We start from the raw sequence: 22923 nt of genomic DNA, 5'->3' as shown, positions 1-22923 counted from the left end.
ACAGACTAAACACCTCTGTTTTAAAATGTATCCATTATATTTTGTTTAATCTGTATGTGTTCATATTTTACTGTTAGTTTTTAATATATTTGTGGGATTGCTTTACTAACTTGCCAATTACTGCTCCGATGTTTTTACAGCTATTATATCTCACTATTATTTTTCTTCAAAGTTAAGTGCATTTTTTACATGTCTGGATACTTCTTCCCTCTCGTCTGCATGAAAATATGATTTAAGTTTGGCCCACACAATAAATGGCAATTTTATCATGCAATATGAGCATTTGTAAAAATATATATATGTATTAAGATTGGGATTTTATCGCAATAGGAAAAAATATTTAATGTAAATAAGCAACGCTCATGTGAACATTTGACCTGTTGAACAGAGGCCTGTGTGTTACAGCCATGCTCTGAAATCATTTTGATACAGTCAGATGAAGCACATGCTGTCTATCAAATAAGATAAGATAAGATAAGATAAGATATACTTTATTCATCCCAGCAGGGAAATGTAGGTGTTCCAGCAGCCAGCATACATACAAACACACAACACAACACATATAAACAAACATATCCCACCATACAAAAAACATGAGCCCACAATACATAGCCAGGATAAAAAAGTGGTATGGATGGTCCATGTGCATAAGTAGCTGTTACTCATAGATAACAGTACAAAATACTAGCTATGCTAGTGCATAGTATGATAGATAAATAAAGAATTATTATAAAAAAGCAGTAAAGTGTGCAAATATACAGATGCAAAATATAGTTTGATATATGCAGCACAGGCTAAAGTTTAAAAGTTTAAATGTTTTCTGTCCTTTTACCTCAGATTCATTCCCTCAGATTCATTCGTGACAATGTATTGGTAAAAAGATTTTTTGATTTTTGTCGCAATATATATCGCAAGACAGAAAAGTTAAAGCAATGTCAGTTTTTCATCCAATGATCTTCAGCCCTACTTCAAGTAACAAAAGTAAAAATTCTCATCAGACTGAATGGATCATTTCACAATAATGTAAAAAAAATATTGTATTAAAGTTATGAAAGAGTTTCATAGAGCTGGAGCTTAATGTAAGGACTATAAATACAGCAGGGTAACTTTTGAGAGTTTTATCTCGACATACTTCAAAATGAATCATAAAAAAGTGAATATTAATGACTGAATTTTAAAAGTAACTTCAGCTGAGTGCTGGGAAAAAAAGTTGAAATTCTGCACTAATATTAAATAAGTCTAAAGCTATCAAAAAAATGAGAAGAAGAAACAATCAAAAAGTCAACACAAAAATAAATCTGTGCATTTACAAAACAGCCTATTTTAACTGTTAGCAAAAACTGCTATAGTTACCATGGAAACGGTAATATCGTGTCCCGCTAGACAAACGGCACAAAAGCAGAAATAAGTTACGTCAACTCACACAACGCTAACTTATATTTTAACTTACATGTTTGTCTCGCAGTCCTTCGTCTTTATCTTGCTCATTGTCCTCCGTTGTTTGGTTGTCTCCTCCACGTTAGCATCCTCGCTGCTGAAATTAGCCAGCGGTTGTCATCGTTACCGAGGTTACGTTTCCTTGATACATTTCTCATTCACAGTAAGTAGCACGCAGGGTAGTTTTCTAAATCTTACTTTACTGGAAATGTTGGAGAAAAATGTGTTTACTGCACCACTCAGTCAGATTATCAGATATAGCCTAATAATATATGAATTAACCTCTCAAATCGCTCAAATAACACGAGCAGAGAGTTCAAAGGTCATCATCGTCACGTCACTGCGACGTCACTAAATTAAACAAAAATATTCATAAAACAGGTGATTCCATTTATTTTTGTGTTTTTATTAGACAGGTTGGTGTCTATGTATGTAAAAAAAAAAAACACATTTATTTATTTATTCCACAACAGAATTAATGGGGGAGCCGCTTTTTTTCAATGAGCTAACATGATTACCGCATATTATCCTATTATCCCATCAGACAATTTAACACTCAAAGATCATTCAGTAATTAATTCAAATCTGATTTGGTTCTGCTAAGATGTCTTTATGTTTGCACTGGTTTGCATATAAGATACGTCACCACAGCATTAAACTGCATAACACAATTTATTTAGATTTATTTATTTTACATAACATTATTTGTCATTTTGAGCTTTCTCTGTGTCTTGTTTTTTATTGGCCAGTTGAATGTCAATGTGAATTTTCACATTCATAGATACTCAATTTAAACCCCATGTTCTTGCTTTTAAGAAAGAAAATGAGTTTAAGATCACAACAAATACTTCAGGAAAAAAAGCTAAACAGTTGAAATTGTGAATTTGAGATCCCTATTCAAGGTTTTTATTCAATCTATGCTCTAAATGTGAACTCATCTAAATGTACCAGTTGTTTTATGTTGTCCCTTGACTTCTCTGCTTTTGTTTTATATTGTTTATATTATGTAGGCTATATGTGTATTTTTAAACATTTATCATATAGGTACACTTCTGTGTATTTTCAAGTAATATAATTACCCTGTACAATTTTACTATGTATACATAGTAAAATTGTTCTACTTTGAAATAAAGTTTATTGTAATTTGCTGAAAAAAGCAAACCATATATTTATTTTTCTATTTTTAAACCTTTTGTCGTCTCTCAATGTATTTAATTGTTTGTTTTTTTAAATTTACAAAGCGACCTATAAAGATAAGAAGATTCTTGAAGGGAAAGGTTGTGATCTAAAATCTTTTAATGTAGGCCAACTACATCAAAGACTGAACATGAAACAGATAATAAATGTAAACACAGAGAGAGAGAACATAGAGGTTTGCTCTCCACAGACAGATGAAGATGTTGAGATGTTTAACAGACCAGGGGGATTTACAGTTTTAATGTTTTGCTGCCATCTACTGGAATTTAATTTAAATCTTCCCAAGTTTATTTTTTATTTCCAGATTTCAATTAGCTTTAACTAAGGTGAAGATTAACAAATTAATTAGTTGCAGGCCAGAGCTCAACACTGACTTTTAAGTGAAATAGGAACATAAGTTATGTTATTTGCAAACATGACTGTTAAGTCGATTCAACATTAAGTTCAGAAAATCTAATGATCAAGAACTTGAATAAAATTCAATGAACGTGAAAAAGAAAAACCTCTTTCTCAAGAAATATAAAACAAACAAAATGAGTCACATAAAGTGATATTTTTTGAGTTTTTAGAAAGTCCTTCCTGGCTTCCGTAGTCTCCATCAGGTTTGCAAAAATCTAAATAGGAAAACAGACTCTTCCCTTCAAAATAAAAGCAGAACCAAATAATACTGACATTTGTTACTACAATAACTACAAATGTGTATTATAATTTAAAAAATATATCGAACTGATTAAAAAAGACACTCATACTACAATTATCAGTTTACATTCATCTATATAGTTTTTTTGTTCTTTTAATCAATTACTGTTTGTATTTGTGTATACAATTTATTTTTACCTTATTGTTTTTTCTTTTTTAATCTTTTTAATGACTTTTTTATTTCACCTTTTAAACTTTCTTAGTGCTTTGAACATTGTCTTTATGCAATATATTTGCATGTGCACACATGTTACTTATGTGCCTGTGTTCATGTTCTTACATATTTGCACGGTCACACATGTGTTTGATTGTGTGTACATGTATTTGAACATTAGCTTATGCACATATGTCTAATTTGTGTAAATGGTGTATTGTGTATTTCTTATGCACACATTTTATGAAATGTAAATAGACTTGAGCTTGTATAGTGCTTTTCTAGTCTTCACTCAAAGCACTTTTACACTTCAGGTCACTCCTACACATTCACACACTGACGGCAGAGGCTGCTATGTAAAAGTAAACCTCAGTATTAACTCCATTCATACAATTTAAAATGCCTACAGCGAAGCAGCGGGAGGAACCTGGGGTTAAGTGTCTTGCCCAGGCACACATCGGATTGTGGCTGCAGGAGCTGGGGATTGAACCCCCGACCTTCCTCTTGAGAGACGCTGATCCACAATTGCCAATAATAGACTTTTTACGCATCTGTAAAGAACTTTGAATTGCCTGGTGCTAAAAGGTGCTTCATAAATTAACTTACCTTCCATTCACAATGCTTGATTTTTTTATTAAAGTTTTCAGTATTATGATTATTTATTTTATATTTCATTCCGTTTCATTTTTTCTGTTTTTTTTTCCTGTTATTTTGAAAATCTTAACCGGAAACCAGCGGTGTGTTGTCAGCTTGTTCCTGTTTGCTTGTTGTTGTGGAGGGAAGCGGCTAGCTCTGTTAGCTCCGTTAGCCCCTGTGTGTGTGTGTGTGTTTGAAAGATAGTTTCCCGCAGTTATTTGTTCCTCCGATAGTTTAAATCATGGCGTACCAGCTGTACAGGAACACCACTCTGGGAAACAGCCTACAGGAGAGTTTGGACGAGCTCATACAGGTGACACCGACCACAAACATGACGGCTGTTAGCTCAGATTAGCATGTGGCTTAATGTAGCGTCTAGCCTTAGCTTGTTAGCTTAGCACTAGTTTGTCCTAAGCAGAGGTAAATAATGTCACATAAGTCACCGTGATGTTTAAATACTGTAGTTTCTATCTAATGCTGCTAGTAGGTGACCGGGCTAATGTAAGGACATACAGTTATTCGATGTTAAGTGAGTTTAATTAGACAGAAGTGACATTTGTTCATTAAATAAACTTGAGCGGTGAATCCTCTTCATGTTTGTATCATGTGACGGAGATGTTAGAGGTGTTGTGGGATGTTTTCTTGCTGTTTCTTGGAGTTAAATCAACACAAAACAAGAATCAGTAAAAGGTCAGTGCAGGTCTTTACTTACTATGTACTGAAACAGATGTTTTTAAACCATCATTAATGTTGTTAATCATGTTGTTGGTAGTCTGTGTGAGGCTGTAACAAAGCTGGGAATGGATTTCTTATTGAAAGAGTAAAAAATAATTATGATAAATACAAATGCTTTAAAAGTTAAACACACTCCAAATAAATGTATTTAAACTTTGTGCTGGCTTCACATAAAAACAAGGAAGGTATAAATATAATATTTCAAAGTGAAGTGTAAGAGTTGTGTTTTTTTATCATGTAGGAGATGACCCATCTGAGCGTCGTCATGGAGACGATTTGTGAGCTCTTAAAGTTTAGTGATGTCTTCAAAGCGAGCCGAGGATGAACTAATCTTTTATCTTATCCCTTATTGGAGTATTCAGACAAATTTAAAGGAAAAATGTCCTAATGCCATCACAAAACGCTGAGAATATTCAAAGTGCCCAACGATAAGGCTGGACAATATATCGAGGTTTTAAGATATATCGATATATTTTCAAACAAGATAATGGGTAAGTCAATATCGTAAATATCGATATAGTTTATGTTGCATTAAAATAACGTTACAGAGGTGCCAGGTCACCTTTTTCTTATCTCACTGATGATGACTGACTGTCTGTCCCTCTTCACCTTGCTCCTCCTCTCTCTCTCTTTTATTGTATTTAAGGAACATTTTTATTTTATTATATTACTTTTTAAATTCACAAACAGGTAGTTTATTTTCCATGTGTTTTCACTGTTTTTAGCAGTCTTGTATTTATCTGTCTTCTTGTTCTTTTAATGATGTGTAGTCTGTCTTTTAATTAATTCTGAAATGACTCGATGTCATTGTAAATAAGGGTTGCCTCTCAGTATAAATAAAGGTTGATTGAATGATCCACGTCACCAATCAATAAAGATCGTTGGGTAGGGCTGGGCGATATGGACCAAAACTCATATCTCGATATTGTTTAGCTGAATGGCGCTACTCGATATCGATATGTCTTTTATTAACAGTGAAAACACATGGAAAATAAACTACATGTTTGTGAATTTAAAAAGTGATATTATAAAATAAAAATGTTCCTTAAATACAATAAAAGAGAGAGAGAGGAGGAGAGAAAGACATATCGAGTAGCGTCATTTACAATGACATCGAGTCATTTCAGAATTAATTAACAGACAGACTACACGTCATTAAAAGAACAAGACGACAGATAAATACAAGACTGCTAAAATAAATAAAAAAACTTGGGTTTTCTAAGAGGCTAAGACAGGATTAGTCCGATATCAGATACATCTATTACGTCAATATCGGACCTGCTGCTATAGATGTTTGAGAAGTGGATTTGTACTTTTGTTTAGCATCAAAGATGCAGCTTGTGAATTTAACTCCATTGTGTGTGAGTGTGTTGCCGCTGCTAGATGTCGAATTAAATGGTTTGTGTTTGTGTGTTTAGACTCAGCAGATCACTCCTCAGCTGGCTCTGCAAGTCCTCCTTCAGTTTGATAAAGCAATCAACACGGCGCTTGCCAACAGAGTCCGCAACAGAGTCAACTTCAGAGTGAGTCTGAGTTCCCTTCCTATCACCTCAGAGTAAAAAAAAGAACAACCTTTATAATAACAGCGCTTGTGTGATGTTGTTGCCAGATCTCTGTGTGTAATAAGTGTTAAAAAAAATCAGCTGATAACTGTGATTTGGTGCTTTTACGCACGCAAAAAACTCCTGAGAATTTCCCGGTGTGAGCTGCATGTCTGAACGCAAACGGCCCAATTTTTCACCCCGACTGAAGATGTGTAATCGCAGCAGGAAATATAAAGGAAAATTCACAGCGAGCAAGCAGGCGGAGGTCATGATGTTTATGTTAGACACCCGCTGTGTGTCCTTCGTGCACATAATGAAACAGCTTCATACTCTTTTCTGCTCGGCAGTATGACCTTTTTGAATACATGTAAGACAAAAAGAACAACATTTTAAAAAGTCAATGTACATATATACATAATAATGGATTTGAAGTGTCTAGAAATGTAAATTCTGGTTGGCGTTTTTTGTTTGGGATTTTGAAAATTTAAAAAAAATCAGAGAATCGAAAAAGACCAAGTACTTTAAGTTTTCTGTTGTATCTTTCATCACTACACTGATTTACACAAGTCTTTATCTTTATCTTTGATCCTGTGAAAAATTGTCTATTATAGTGATAGACTCTGTCGCATGATGCGCCATCTAGGATTTCCAAAGCGTCTTTTTGATGTCATGTCTTGCTTCCTGACAGCAAGCCCTTTATCAGCAGCTCTAGATAGAAAATGGGCAAAAAGAAACAAGTAAAAATACAAATATCAAACTATAATTTCTACCACTAAAAGTTAAAGAACTGCATTGAAAACTTATTTTATTACAAATATTTGATCATGGTGTTGCATTTTACTGCTGTCGATGTTTGCGGTTGTGTAATATTAAGGGCTCTGCCTCTCAGCTGCTGTTCTCCGTCTGTCCTGCAGGGCTCCCTAAACACGTACAGGTTCTGTGACAACGTGTGGACGTTTGTCCTCAACGACGTGGAGTTCAGGGAGGTGACGGACCTCGTGAAGGTCGACAAGGTCAAAATCGTTGCCTGTGACGGAAAGAGTGAGTCGACCCAGAACAAGACAGATAAATGGTGAGTACAGATTTTTAGATTGAAAGTGTCAGACTTCGCTGAATATCAGGGAGTTGTTTTCGTCACATTTTTTTGTTTTAAGGGCGGAACGTCAAATAGAAGTGTTGACTATCTATATTGAGCAGCCAAATCACAGCCCTGGAAAATGTTTGACACTATTTGTAACTATCACTACCCCATTCTTCATTATTTCCTGTTTTTTTTTTTCTCTCCGCAGACTCTGGCTGCAGCACTGCAGAGCGATGACCCTTTCTGACCGTGTGCTGGTGTCAGACGGAGTCACAGGTGGACCTGGACTGTACATATAATTTATTATTACAGCAGAGTCACAGCTGAGAAGTGTGTGAGTGTGTGCGTGCGTGTGTGAGTGTCAGAGTGGACCAGTTACTGTTCCTGCAGCAAAGTTCTTTTTTATTATCAGTTTACATGATGTTTGTGTTCAGTTTGCTGTTATTATGAAGCTGGAACATCTTTAATAAAAACTTTATTTAAAACTCAGAAAGGTTCTGTTCTCATCAATCAAACTAAACTGACAGGCTCAGATTGTTCTTCTACGTCTTCTACATGTGCACTCAGAGACCTTAGGTGGGCGCCAAAGCACACCAAACCCAACTCTTCCCTAATGTTGGTTTACAACAGCAAAGTCACACAATAACAAAAAAAATCAATCAAAACCATCATCATTATTAAAGGAAGAATATGCGATTTTTCACACTTAAATGTAGCAGAAATCAAATATATCGTCTGAAAATAACTCAGTGAGTAATGACTGTCTACAATGAGAGTGACACCCAAGTCCCACTGTCTGTGATGTTTTCCGAGCCGTAGCTTCAGTTTGTTTACATCGTTGGGACGGCCGGCCGGCTCATCCCCTCGCGTATACAAGTTGTTTAATTGAGGGACTAGAGAAAAGAAGAGTAACATACTGTACTCACTGCTTATTTGAATGTCACCTAAGCCCTTTTAGATCACGTCATTTATTGTAAATTTACATGCAGAGTAAAGATACGAGCATAATAAAGATTGCTAGCATTAGCATGATAACAACAATGCAGCGCAAGTTGTTTTAGTTTCATGCTGGTGCTCAAGGGCGACATCTGCTGAATCAAAAAGTCGCATACTCTTCCTTTAATGTCGTAGGTGTTCATAAAGAGCAGGGTCTTTCGCTTTTTCTTAAAGGTGCAAAGGGATTCTGCAGGACCCTGTTGTGAAGGTTGGATCAGAGCGTAGTGGGCGGGAGGGAGTGTAGACCTGGATTATATAGTCTAGGGGCGAATCCCGATGTCCTCCCTAAACCCTGAGTCCTTACGGACTTAACTGACGTCACCTGGGAAGTGATTGAGTGTAAGTGAGGTTTAATACAAATGGGACATCACTTTGCGACTTCTCTGTAACCATGACAGCACGACGTCATTTGGCAAAAGCTTATTTCACGTTTTTTACTTCACGCACTCACAGCCCCATGGCGCTCCTCAAAATTCTACTTAATATAGTCCTAAATGTACATTTACAGCACTAAACCCTCACAGATTTAGCGGGAACATGCATCAAAGTCAGTGAGTGAGGGTTGACATCGAGATTGGGCCTAGGTAACGAGGAGCTGTTTTCTAAGCGAGCAGCAGTTATTTCAATAAAGTTATTTGATTTGAAGGGATTTTTTCTGTAATGCTGCTGGATGTCAGTAACTTTCAGTGGATGTATCATGATGGGTTGTTGCAGCTATTACAGCCTGTTTCATGGCTGCAGCCTGAAACAATCTACTGGAGCAAATCCAGATGTTTTTGTACTTTTAACGCCACCCTCAAAGTACAGTTATTATTTCATAAACGCTAATTTCACAAACCAAAAAATAAAGATCTCGTCATCAGTGCCGAGAAACCAAACCAAACAAGAAGAGTCAGAATCAAGCGTTTCACTTTATTATAACAACATCAGGATTTCACATCAAGTATAAAAGAGTGCATCTTCAAAATGAAACGAATACAATGATCGACATTTACTGTTCTTTCTCAACAAACAGGACACACAGAATATAAATAGAGAGATTTATTTTTAGTTGCAGTTTCCTGCAAAAGAAACGTCTCAAATGTGAGTGTTTCAAAGGCTTCGGGATGGTTGTTTGGTATCTATATGTCTGTATATATATTTTCAAACAGGACCATGTAGATATAAAATAGATTTCTCTGCGTAAACATCGAGTATTTTCATCTGTAAGACTTCTTGATCAATACTGCATGTGTTTCCCACAGAGAGAGAAGAAGAAGAATGGCTTCTGTTTCCAAAACTTGAAACAACCCAAGTGATGCTCACGTGAAGAGAGGCATGATGGGAAGTCAAACCATGAGCAGTGGAGTGAGGATTATATTTACAGTCTGATTGTTACTGTGGTTGAGCTGCGGCAGGAACGTTTTGACTTCTGAGACGATAAAGAGATGGATATCAGGCTGATGTGTTTCAGCGTTTAGAGTGGAGCTTTAAGGATCCTGACACAACAAACCACTTTAGATTAACAGTCACAGCCGCCGTTACACGGGATGTAAACACAATAGGAAGACTTTTTGTGTATTTGCATTAAACCTGCATTCTTTCCAACGGACAGAAATCTCAATGAGCAAACTTTTCAGATGACTTATTACAGTTGTAACAACTTCTTTTTATCAAACGACATCAAATTTATAGAGCCCGCCTCGACCACGCCCTGTGGTGAGACCTCGTGTTTTGCACAACTTTGAATCTTGAATTTGTCTACTTTCAGCTGATGCCAAACTTGAATTGATCAGATGAACCCCCCCCCCCCGGGTGAAAGTGCGTTCAAATAGGAGCGCTGTGAATTCTCTGAAATCTCAAAAATCGGACTCCGTAATCTTGTTCCTAATCCGTTTATGCTCGCCTTCCATATTTTCGAGTCTTCTTCCCGACAGCTTGATGTTCATTTAGTAAGTTGTGGTCCATATTACTGAAAGCAGGGTATACTGTAGGGCATGGCTACCTTTGTGATTCATAAGTGGGCCTGAGAGATGCTTTGGCTCTCTACAGTCTGTTAAGACACTCTTTTGGAACATACATTTGGCTTTGAGCCTCGTCTTCCTCCCAGGTTTATATCCCATAGTTGGCTGTTAACTTAGTGTTTACCGAGCTCTTGCTCCTTTCCATTCAATCTTTATCAAATGGTTGACATCTTGTTAGCTGTGTCTACTTTTTATATACAGTCTATGGATCGTAGGCGGATCTGCAGTGACCTGCATGGATTATTATTTTTCTAAGAAGCAAATTTTTAAAATCTGTCATTCTTCATTACAGTTGTTCATTTAAAGTTGTATTATCTCTCCATGAAGCAGACACCATTTAGTTAGAAGAGCACGTGTGTTACTGAACACATTAGAGGTTTTAAAAAGGTGGACGTTTCCACTGATCCTATGAAGAAATTGAGATGATAGCACCCGATCTTCAATTTGGCGTGTCAGGGTTCAAAGCTGCCCTTAATGGACGAACTGCAGATGAATTAAGCGGCCCTTGTAGCACCGATAGGACCTTATTCCTGCCGACATCAACCGGTACATTATCAGGAAGCAGCAGAAAAACATCCTAATATTCTTCCTCCACTTGTCACAATGAGATGATATCATTAAAAGAGCTCAGGAGTAAGCTCAAACATCAGAAAACATGATTGAAATATGACATATGTGTTAGTTTCATGTATAAAGCTAATGCGGCTACAGGACTAGGGGACCAAGCGTTAGCAATTAGCTTTGAGCTACTTTAATATAACTACGATTGATGCAGTCTGTCGGAAGGTCCAGAGGGATTCCTTTTTATGTACATGATCTTAAAAACACTTGTAGCTGCCTCGTGTCTCACTGAACTGAAGTTCACCAAATACTTGTAATAATACTCTTTGTAGCTGATGTTTCTAATACCAGACCGGACCACTAGCTCCTTGGCAGGGTCGTGTTTTACAGCCACACAGAAACAAACGGACGCATGCTTTGGGTTTGAAGGATTGATGTGGATGTAAAGATGTAATCAAGACCACACTAACCGAGACCAAGACATACTAGAGACCAGAGTGCTCAGAGACCGAGACAAGAACAAGACATTTAGGGGTTGAGACCTAGTCAAGACCAAGGCAGGGTGAGACCGAGGCAAGACCAAGACATTTAGGGGTCAAGACAGAGTCAAGACCGAGACATTTAGGGATTGAGACCGAGTCAAGACCAAGGCAGGGTGAGACCGAGGCAAGACCAAGACATTTAGGGGTCAAGACAGAGTCAAGACCAAGACATTTAGGGGTCGAGACAGAGTCAAGACCAAGACCAAGACTATAAATATCTCTGAAAAATTTTCATCTTGTGTGCAGGGGACGCGTCACTCACTTAGAACGTGACACCGGGAAGGTTACGCCCATAACCGGAGGAAAAAACAAAATCAAATAATGAATGAAGTAAGTTAATTTTTGGTTTCGAAAGAGGTTTTTTTCCTTTTAATTACAGTAATGACGTGGAAAAATAGCCAATCAGTGGTGGTCTTGATTCAAAATCCATAGTCCGCCAAATCTGAGACCGACACCAGACCTAGTCAAAATGCTTTCCATCCCGAGACGAGACTTCAAAAAGTGGTCTTGAGACCAAAACTGATTTCGAGTACTACAACACCGCTGTATGTAGAGGCGCCTTAAATCTGCATTCTGTCTAACAACCAGCAGGGGGCGACTCCACTGGCTCCAGAAGCGGGTCCACTTGTACAGAAGTCTATGAGAAAGTGAAACCATTTTCTGATGACTTTATGAGTTCAGTCTTTAGTTTCAAGTCTTTATCGACGCAGCATGATGACGACATTCATTTCCTAAATTATGATCCCGTTTAGGGTCAAATGGACGATACAGCAGGGTCAACTTTAGAGCATGGCTTACTTGCATGTTTTTCAAGTTGCTCCCACAGTGACCTGAAGATATTTGGCTCAGCGTGTGGATGCACCTGAAGACACTCGGAGGAACAAGCTGGGTCTTTATTCAATTATTGTTCAAGCCAGCCGAAGGTCCTCTGAATTTTTGCATCATTTACCAAAGTAGTGTACCGTAAAACTTCAAATAAAAGCGCATCCCAATTTGAGGCTCAGTCCCTTTTAATAGCCTGGTGTTGCTATTAAAGGCCTCTTTGTATTTAATGGTGATTAGTTTGCAGATCTTCTTTGTCAATCTTGGCCGTGCACAAGTTCTGTTTGAAATATTCAAAGATCTTGTTTTGACGCCTGTCCCAAATAAAGGCAGGAGGTTAAATGAAAGCCCGGGATATTTAATTGAAGTTTTATGGTAAGCTGATACAGTTTCCATTTGCTGACCCCCTCACTCCTGTAGTCCCCCACCCTCTCAGGAGGTCGTCACAAAATCTGAATTTAAACGTTGATATGTTTCTAGTAATAATCAAACGGTATCGATACTTGTTTTGATACCACGGCAACAGAAACAGAATTCCCTGCACACTGTCTAAACTGCACTAATGCATCGTCAATGTTTCAGTACAGAGAAGTTGTCAACTTTATAACACCAACGCATTTCGGCTTGTTGCCTTTATCGAGGTCATCCTGCCATGAAGGCCAAAACCGAAATAGTCTAATAAAGTTTATCTTAATGCTACAAGTGTTGCTGTAGCTTTGAGACCTCTTCAAGCCTTCCACTCTTCAAGCACATTGGTACCCCGCTTCTCCAGTGCAGAAACGTTGCCAACTTTTTTGTGCAATAAAGAAAAACAAGTGTGCAGGAGTGTATCTGCAACTGACTCGTTTCTCTGTATGAGACGGACGTGTTGTTCTTAAAGCGTCAGTACTTTTCAATACTATCACTCATACTCATTAAAAAACAGAGATTGTTTCATTTTCAAACATGTGGTATCAAGAAAGCACCAAAGTTTACACAATTTTGACAACTTTACCCTCTAAGACTTTAAATTCGGTCGCTTCTGGCTCCGAAAACGCAAGCTGGAGTTGTAAAAAAAATGGCTGCAAAAACTGTTGTTTCCAAACTCGTGAGACTGTGCACACTTCTTACATGCAGTATAGAGTTTACCTCACTTTGTTCTCCTCTAAACCGTTTAACTGTAGGAACGTTTTTAGAACCCCCCAAAAAATAACCTGCAATCCATAAATCAGATTTTCGGTAAACTGGAGACCGTTTGGATCGTGACACAGCTGGCTAGTTTTGCTGAAGTCAGCCGGACGCAAAAAAAGAAAAGAAAAAAAAAAAACCTCCCTTTGCTGGGTCATAATAGCTGCACTGACAGGACACGACGTCTACAAAATACATTCAGGAGACACATGCCACATAAAAAAAGACACTTCTAGACATTTTATAAAGTGTATAAAAATGGAAACAAAAAATATGTCTGCTGTAAGAAAGTATAAAACATCCACCGCGTGATGCTGAAGTCCACAGCCCGCTTCAGTCTTCCTCTTCCTCTTCCCTCTTCCTGCCTTTCTTCCTCACGCTCAGTCCAGGAAGCGTTGGCAGGCTTTCTTCCAGCGGCAGGACGTACACCACTGGTCTCTGTGCTCGATGCCGTACACTTTGCGACACTTCTTGGCTTCACCGCGGATTCTCCTGAGAGACACGGAGAGATCAGTTAGACTTCTGTGGACCTCGTCAGAATAGGAGGTCTGCAGTCGGAAGAACGCCACGAGACAGTTCAATCAGCTAGTGCTCAATATTTATCAGCTCAGACGCCAGGATACCCAATTGGTTGCCATGGTTTCCTTCACACAAACAGGCAGAGAATGTGGCAATATAACAGGCATAGAAATTGCACTGCCACCTCGTGTTTAGGTTGAGTATTGCAGAACCATGCAGACACCAACGTACCAGGATGTAGTGCTCACAACGGCGTATTCAACACAGGAGTATAAACCCGGCTTTAGACTCCATATGCATTTTAAAATGGACTGTTTTTGGTTTACATAAAGTCTATGCAGCTGCTTAAGAGAATTGAATTGTACCCACATCCTCTTTGCTCCGTGTCTGATCGGGAAATAAACGATCTTATAAAACATGCAGTAAAAAGTAACGGAGCGCTGTCGGTCATACAGCGGCCGTTTTCAACCGACTGTTGCCATAGAGACAGTCTGGGCGTGCAGCGCTTTTCTTCTCAGCGCACAAACACTTCATGCAAAAACTCCTGAGTGCACAGCTGCGAGGTGGACACGGGGCCTAACTCTGCAGCTGTTACAGCTTGAGTCATGCCGCCAGCTGAAGGGCCAAAAAAATAGTTGGAAAAAATAGCAAAATTACACTTTATTATTGATACTGACCTGCTGGGGGCGCTGTGCTGCTGCAGCCACTGCTCCCCTACACTGACAGAACGCACTCGAAACGTCAAACCCTGAAAAGTATAGAAGAACAGTCAGTTTGTAGTTTATTTGAACTTTTTCTTGATTGCTGTCTTTGCTGTCTTTCTGATGTTTTATTTATCATCTGCTAATTATTTTTTGGGTTTCTTCTACTCAGTTTTCATAATTTTATGTTCCTTCTGTGTCTCTGCTGTTAATGTCCTTTGTGTTTACACCCTCTGGTGAAAAACATTCTGCAGTACCCTCTCTCAGCCTGCAGGTGGCAGCACTGCCCTGTGGCAAACTGAAGGAAAATGTGACCACAAGCCATCCAGGAGGGGATTTTCCTTCTGAAAGAAAACCATCAGGGAGGAGCACACACACACCCACACACTCTCTCTCCACCCCCCTTTAGTGTAAAACCAGTTTTAACAGGCTTCTCTGTGCCGGTGGAGGAAATAAACAATAGACGGCTGAACAGGATCAGGAGAGAGAGAAAACAGAACTGAATGCAGTGTGTGTGTTTTTGTACCAGAGGGTTGAAGCTGGCTCTCAGGGGGGATGAACAGAAGTCACAGAATCATTTAAAATCTAACCTAATAGTCTCGAGGGGAAATCCAAAACTGTTTGTTTTACTTTTTAAAAAAACAACAACAATGTAGAACTAACAGGACACTGCAGACTGTTTGCAGCACTCTGCACGGCTTTCTGTTGCTGCTTTCCGTTTGTTTTGGTGCAAAAACTTTGAGCGAGAGCACAAGAAAAAAAAAGCCTTCTGCCCTTTTGTTTTTCCTTTTGCAGAGTGCAAAAGGAGGAACACAGCGCTGCATACTTCTTAAAATAAACTGTCGAGTCAGGAGTTATGTGATCTCTTTTTACCGCCAAGAAATACTTGAAAGGCCCAAAACCTGTTTCAGTTTGGCGCTAAGCAGGTGGTGAAAAGAGCGTTAATCAATCACTCCGATCAAAAGCAGACAGGAAGTGACCTGCAAAGCCAAATCCTGACTCTGGTTGTGCAAGAAGCTGTAATACAGCAACGTAATAACACTCCTCGACTAGCTTGATTCTTGTGTTTCTTTGTGCAACATGCACACACACTTTTAGAGGAGTGAGAGCTACTATTGGATGGTTTAGTCCTGTTTGATTCCCAACCTGGGGGTCAGGCCCCCCTACGGGTCGACAGATTAATTTCGGGGGCCCAAAGATGACAAATTTGTTTTTGTTTTCACTCGGTGGATATTTTGCCTTTTCTAACCACTACTTGAGGGTTTGAAGCAATGCACACACATTTATTTCTGAACTATTGGTTGTTCAATTATTTGAAACCCTCTTTTTGTCTCTCATCATCAACCAATAAATAAAATGTTCTAGAAAAAAGATCTGATTCAGAGCTGCAGGCGGTTATTCACCGTGGACCCAGAGCCGGCTGATTAAAAACTCTGCTGTATACCCATGATCTATTTATAGATTAGATCAGATAACATCAACTTTATTGTCCTCTGGGAAATTCACCTTGGGCAAAGGTGCACAGAGAACACACACAGGTCTGTGCAACTTACAGTAAAAAACAAACACAACACGAGACAGGTTACCATAAAAACACATGAGTACAATAAAATACATAAGACGGAGGGCTGAAATAACTCATAAACTTATAATAAATGTAAACGAGTTAAATCATGTGCATGGACTTGTTCAACAGTGGTCAGATTAGCTGTTAATTTACCCCAACAAAAAAAAAATCAAGTGCAAGTCGTGCAGCACTAGAGCTGGGGTCGCCAGCAGGGCAGCACCACCTGAAGTGTGTCAAGATCAAGGCCTACATTAATCGTCTTTTAAGGCTTACCTGTTGGAGGCAAGTGGTGGGCGTGGCCGTCAAAGTGCAGGTGGCCGTGTTTGAAACTGCTGTTGCTGCCGACATCACACGACTCGGAGGTGGAGCCTAAAAAGAAAACAACACAAGATGCTCGATTTAAAAGAGAAAACATAAGAGCTCAGCAGCGTTGTCATGGCAACATGTCATCTCTAGCCAAGACAAAATTGGCTACATTAATTTATAGTGGCAATTAGCTGTCAATCACTGATGATAAGCCCCGCCCTACCTGGTAGGAGTGCTCTGATTTGACCTGCCAGATGCTGCCAGAGGCGGAGGGGGCGGAGCGACTCAGAGCGCTGCAGACTGGAGAGGGCGGTGATTGCGGAGAGGAAGGAGGAGGGCTCGGAGGTGAGGAGGACGAGGATGTAGGTGAGGCAGGGGCGGGGCTACAGTGGAGAGGAAGGGGCGGAGACTGCTGCTGCTGCGGCTGCTGATCCCATTGGTTGATCTCGGTGTAGTAAAAATCCTCCTCACTGCGGGAACACCGCTCGTGTTCCCCACCACGGCTGTCAGAGGTCAAAGTGGATTAGTCGGATCAATTCAAAATAATGCCAAAAAAAAAAAAAAAAAATACCACATTCAGGATTGCTCCTGATGTTTGCTTTTCGTAAACTTCCAGGATATTTTCCCGTGATTTCCACATTTGCTCATCTTCAATATAAGAGAGAGGAGAAGAGCTTAGCTGGGAGAGGAAAAATGTGCTCTTCAACAGAGCATGAGTCAGCAGTTTTTTAAGTTTGTCTCCAGAGTTTGGGACACGTAACCTGTAAGTGCATGTGGTGTTGTTTGTTAAGCATGTTGAGTAAAATATATAAGTAAAAATTATCGTGACGCTAATTCTGTTAGCCAGTTAATGGCATTTTCCAGTATATGTTAGCATCAAGCTAACACACTAAGATATACGTCCCGGTCCATCAGTGAGAAATTGTGCCCAGCTTAAAGAATAACGCTCCAACGACTGTTCATGACATTTATTATATCTTAATAAAGTTAGTTTTAAACTCATTTTTTTTATTTTCTGTCAGCATGAAGCCTCCGTATCTTTCTGAAGTGAAACATGATCTCTGTCTTTCAGCTGAAACTTACCACAGGTGTGTTGTCCGGATGTGACGTTTTATTCCCACCACTGACGTCAGCACCTTTCCGCAGCTCGGCCACAGACACCTGTACGCCGACTTCACCGAGTTCTGGAGGAGGAAAACACACCGTCAACACTCGCCGTCTCTGTCAGTGTTTTATTTGTCCTGTGACGCCCGTGAAATCTGCTCACCCTGCGTTTACGGGGCGCCGGCTCATCAAACAGAACCTGCTCCAGCTCCATGTCCAGTCCTTCATCAGTGGGCGTGGCTGGGCTCCCAGCCGGATCTGCGATTGGTGGAGAGGGGGCGGGGCTTCCGTTGCTGTGGCCGATGCTCAAGTAGCCGCTGCTGCCGCCGTCAGAGAGATCGCCGCCTCCACAATCCATTGGAGGAGCTGTTGTAATAATTTGATTAGGCCATTGATTTGTGGACTTTGCTGATGTTTGATGTTATTGTTTTGGTGTATCGGATGTTGTTGTACCTGATGTGTCTTGGTAGACGGGGCTGTGCAGAAGAGGGCTGCAGGACAAACTGCTGAGGACCATCGCTGCCATCAGTGCGTCCATATCCACCTCCTCCGGACTCCTCTGACTGGGGAGAGGCGAGGAGAGGAGAGGAGAGGAGAGGAGGGGAGAGGAGAGGAGGGGAGAGGAGAGGAGAGGAAGGGAGGGGAGAGGAGAGGAGAGGAGAGGAGGGGAGAGGAGAGGAAGGGAGGGGAGAGGCGAGGAGAGGAGAGGAGAGGAGAGGAAGGGAGGGGAGAGGAGAGGAGAGGAGAGGAAAGGAGGGGAGAGGAGAGGAGAGGAGAGGAGAGGAGAGGAGAGGAGAGGAGGGGAGGGGAGAGGAGGGGAGACCAGAGGAGGAGAGGAGAGGAGAGGAGAGGAGAGGAGAGGAGAGGAGAGGAGAGGAGAGGAGAGGAGAGGAGAAGAGAAGAGAAGAGAAGAGAAGAGAAGAGAAGAGAAGAGAAGAGAGGAGAGGAGAGGAGAGGAGAGGAGAGGAGAGGAGAGGAGAGGAGAGGAGAGGAGAGGAGAGGAGAGGAGAGGAGAGGGGAGGAGAGGAGAGGAGAGTTATTTTCATGCAAACTGTGCAAAGTGACACATAAACAAGTGTCAAAGAGAGGAGGTCAAACCTTCTGGGGACGTCGATGCAGGAGGAGACAGATCTGCTGCAGAATGGAGGCACCGAAACATCCCTCTGCATGAGGTCCCCCTGATCCACGACACCTGCAGATTCACCTCCTCCACTGCACTGAAAATACACCTGAAGGAGGAAACAAACAAGTCTCACTTTGATTGGCTGTGACACCTGTCAATCAAAGGTGCACTTCATCTCTGTCATCACTCCCCCTGAATTAAAAAACGGCGGACAAGATAAACTCACCTTCATTCCAGCGTGACCTTTGACTCTGCTGATGGGATGCTCTCCTCCCACTGTTGCCATGGCGATGCTGGTCTCACCTGTCTCCTGGCCTGCATGTGTGCCTGCTGCGGGGCAGGCGGAGCTCACCAGCGCCCCGAAAGGAGAGCGCTTTCCCAGACGCGTCTTTGGCAACATGTCTGTCTGTCTGCAGGTCTGTCTGAATACCGCCTGTGTAGTCATAAGAGATCGTCTGGATCTGAAACACAAGGAGATGCATTTTAACGTTACAGCTTTTGTTCTTCATCATTTTTAGACAAGGAATCAAATAAATACGTTCTCAGTCCTTTATCCTTTCTTTCTAATGTTACACAAGTTCTCTCTGTCTGTTTGTTTGAACTTTGCTTTTGCATAAAGGGAGACGTGTTGTCCTGGTCTCATGACACTTAGAGACCACTCGGTCTTATCTCAGACTGAACGGACTCTGAATTTCACGTCATTACTGGCCCTCTCGCCCTGCCTTGGTCTTGGTCTTGTCTCGGTCTGGTCTTGGTCTTGGTCTTGGTCTTGGTCTTGGTGTTGGTGTTGGTGTTGGTGTTGGTGTTGGTCTTGGTCTTGTCTCGGTCTAGTCCTGCCTTGGTCTTGGTCTTGGTCTTGGTCTTGAAAATAAAAACAAACCTGAAACTACCAGGCTTAGTAAGCTTTAAAGACAAACGTTATAAGCCAGTAATTACTAATGTTTACTCTATACAAGAACCCCCCTACTACCGCCACACACACACACACACACACACACACACACACACACACACACACACACACACACACACACACACACACACACACACACACACACACACACACACACACACACACACACACACACACACACACACCCCGCTCCCAGTGGCTGCTGGGAACTGGGGAACTGGGAAAAGTTCTGCTGTGGATTAAGTGTTCAAAGATCTGAGTGACTCACAGGCTGCAGCAGTGTCATTTACAGTCAGACTGCTGTGTGTGTGTGTGTGTGTGTGTGTGTGTGTGTGTGTGTGTGTGTGTGTGTGTGTGTGATTAAAGGCGCTAACTAAACAGAGGATTAACTTGTTGAGGACAGATGGCTTCAGCTGTAATTCAATGTTTCTTTATCACATTATATCTGCTGCTCACACTGAAGAGATTTACAACACCTTCACTGCTAAACTGTGTCACCATGGCAACCTGATGCCCCTCCTCCCCCCCCCCCCAACATTCCCAGTAAACCAGTGACTCAGAGGAGCCAGTTCCAGTTACTTACAGTATCAACAAACAAATAATTGTTTGACAGCTGATTGGTCTTTTAACCAGATGTTAACCTGCTGCAGAGATTAGAGCTCACTCAGACACCAGGGCCACTTCGAGTTAGGATTATCAACTATACAATACCAGTTTGTTTCCTACAAAAATCCCTGAAGATGCACGTTATAAAGCTCCCAGTGCCAACTTCAAAGTCTGTAAACTGTTTGAGTTATCCAACAGATAGTCCAATTCTTGAAGTTAATCAGTTTTCTGTCACAAACGGGAAACAAAAGCATCAAATCAAAACAATTATGAAGTTGAAATGTTGACTTTTTGGGGGAGTTTTTGCTTGAATATTACATAAAAGGCTTCATTTAACCTACATTTTTCTAATAGGCCAACAAGGAGTGACCCCCACTGCATGAAAAACAGAGTCAGGAAGTCTTTAAGGAACTGGTCCTATACTAGTTTATTTAATCTACTCAGTAAGTAATTTTTGAGTCAATGATCTCAATCTCTAGTTTCAAGTCTTCATCAGCACAGCATGCTACCATACGGTACTCTATGTTACGATACGATATGGTACGATCAAAGGTCAGAGGTATCTTTATTGTCCCCACAGGGAAACTTGTTACGACGATACACTTCATTGTTAATTCGTCTTGGTCTCCTAGTTGCTCATTTTGTCGATTTCGGTCTCAGTCAAAGTCAAATAAATGATAAAGAAGCGGATGCTTACAGATAATGAATTACAGATACAGATGATTTATGTTCTGTAGGCCGGATGGGAAGGGGGGGGGGGCAGATGTGGCCCACGTCTTGCTAGTTGATGAGTTTGGAGTGGTGCTGCCTGTTATTGACAGGTTGCTGCACCATGCCAACCTCAGACATGATTTTGGTCAGCATCATTTGCATTCAAATACACTTAAAAATTAATTTTGTTTCGTTCTCAGTATCCAAAAATGCATCCATATATACTTATAACACATCGGTCAATATCATTTTCTAATGCGCCTCTTAATCAAGTGTTTGTTTAACGCCTCGCTGTTTCCCAAACTCAGCCTCTCGTCCACATTTAAAGTCACTTATTGTTTCTTCATTCCTTGGCAGCAGCTTCAATTCTAAAAATGAAGCTGTAAATCAACAGATCACAAATCAGTCGTCTCACTTCTTCTTCACAGTCTTCTCGTTCATCTCAAAGGCGCTGGATGGATTTGAGGTCAAGCTCTTTTTGCACCCAAACGTGTTCTCCATGGAGCTTCTTTGTGCACAGAAACAAACACACACACTGTTGTCTAAAACATCTCTGAATTCACCTCAACTGGGACTGAAACTGAAGCAAAAAAAGAAACACTAGACTGAAGTGCAACACAGACATGTGTGCAAGCTTCTACCCACACACACACACACACACACACACACACACACACACACACACACACACACACACACACACTGACACACATACTGACACACATACTGTACTAACACACCCCTCTTCTGTCTGCAGCTCTGAACCAATCACATTCCTTTAGAGCCAAGCTCACACCCTCCACTGTAAGAGTCCTCAATGAACAAAAAACAACTAAAACCCTTTAAGTTTGATCTCTGAGTCGTTCAGTTTGAGATCCCAGCTGTTAAAACCGAAACCGAAGTCTTTTTTTTTCACTTTGCGCAGTATTTAAAGTCTTAACAACGACACAACAACAAACAGGTCAAGTGAAAAAAAAAAAAGGAGCAAACGCAAAGTTTTCACTGCAGAGATGTGTGTTAAAGTGATCCACCATCATGAATGTTGGAAACGGCCACGATATGATAAACAAAGTGAAGGAGCGCAGAGGGGAAAGTAGGACAGTAGGTGAAGTCACATGTTGTCTTTGTGAACTTCAGCAGCAGATCTTTCACTGATCACTGAAGAAACGAGGAAAGAGAAAAAAAAGCAGGGGACAGTTTGAACAGAGAGGCTGAAGATGAAGCTGTGATTTAGAGCATGCATCAGCTGTCACATACCTGCACAGTGTCAGGATCCTGCACGAAAAACAACAATAAACAACAACAACACTTCCAGTAGGTCTGAGTGAGTCCAACTGCTGCTCAATGGGAGCTGAGAGTGAGAGCTGCTTCTGCAGGCTGCATCCAGTCTGAACAGGGAGGGAAGGGCTGCACGCAAGACCTGCACCGGATCACACCGGAACTGACGGAAGGGAGTCTTTATTTCCTCAACATTGCAGCAACACAAACAGGTTTTCGGATGAAAGAGGGGATTCTCCAAAAACACTCAGAGCGTGTGGACATCAAAGTTTGATGCCTGACACACAGATGAAGTAACATTTCATAATGCACCCAGAACATTGTTACATTGTGCTGGGGCGGCAGCACCTCAGTCTGTTGGGACTTGGTTTTGAGAACCGGTTCAAGTCCCGGAACCAACCAAAGTCTGCAGTGTCTTGTTGACGTTACGACGACGTGTTTTAACTGAATCTTTATTTGCAGTCGTGTACATTCTGGTGAAGTCTTACTAGGAAGGCGAACTTCTCACACATACTAAACAG

The 22923-nt window shown here is 40.7% G+C and overlaps 2 protein-coding genes across 2 annotated transcripts; one reads left to right on the top strand and one right to left on the bottom strand.

Moving 5' to 3' along the window:
- Positions 1–4247: 4247 nt before the first annotated feature.
- Positions 4248–7976, top strand: gtf2a2 (general transcription factor IIA, 2). The gene is made up of 4 exons (XM_020656135.3): positions 4248–4436; positions 6277–6381; positions 7317–7474; positions 7692–7976. Coding segments are annotated over exons 1-4 (336 nt in total). The 5' UTR covers positions 4248–4364; the 3' UTR covers positions 7693–7976.
- A 1395-nt stretch (positions 7977–9371) lies between these two features.
- LOC110000777 (zinc finger protein 395-like) lies at positions 9372–22505 on the bottom strand. The gene is made up of 10 exons (XM_020656131.3): positions 22382–22505; positions 19121–19355; positions 18870–19000; positions 18225–18334; positions 17935–18137; positions 17751–17851; positions 16891–17170; positions 16635–16730; positions 14771–14841; positions 9372–14066 (listed from the first exon to the last, which is right to left on the bottom strand). Exons 2-10 carry the CDS (start codon positions 19337–19339, stop codon positions 13955–13957), a joined length of 1323 nt encoding a protein of 440 aa, XP_020511787.2. The 5' UTR covers positions 19340–19355; positions 22382–22505; the 3' UTR covers positions 9372–13954.
- Between the last annotated feature and the right edge of the window lie 418 nt (positions 22506–22923).

Source organism: Labrus bergylta, chromosome 3 (genome assembly GCF_963930695.1).
Source record: "Labrus bergylta chromosome 3, fLabBer1.1, whole genome shotgun sequence".
Lineage (NCBI taxonomy): Eukaryota > Metazoa > Chordata > Actinopteri > Labriformes > Labridae > Labrus > Labrus bergylta.
This window is presented reverse-complemented; position numbering and strand designations above follow the sequence as displayed.

Excerpts from the sequence above, each read along its gene's own strand:
- gtf2a2 (XM_020656135.3), top strand. The coding sequence starts at position 4,365 with ATGGCGTACCAGCTGTACAGGAACACCACTCTGGGAAACAGCCTACAG. Across the intron at positions 4,437-6,276 it reads GTTTGGACGAGCTCATACAG|ACTCAGCAGATCACTCCTCA; the intron begins GTGACACCGACC and ends TTGTGTGTTTAG. Across the intron at positions 6,382-7,316 it reads GCAACAGAGTCAACTTCAGA|GGCTCCCTAAACACGTACAG; the intron begins GTGAGTCTGAGT and ends TCTGTCCTGCAG.
- LOC110000777 (XM_020656131.3), bottom strand. The coding sequence starts at position 19,339 with ATGACTACACAGGCGGTATTCAGACAGACCTGCAGACAGACAGACATG. Across the intron at positions 18,138-18,224 it reads CGTCTACCAAGACACATCAG|CTCCTCCAATGGATTGTGGA; the intron begins GTACAACAACAT and ends TTATTACAACAG. Across the intron at positions 17,852-17,934 it reads CGGCGCCCCGTAAACGCAGG|AACTCGGTGAAGTCGGCGTA; the intron begins GTGAGCAGATTT and ends TTCCTCCTCCAG.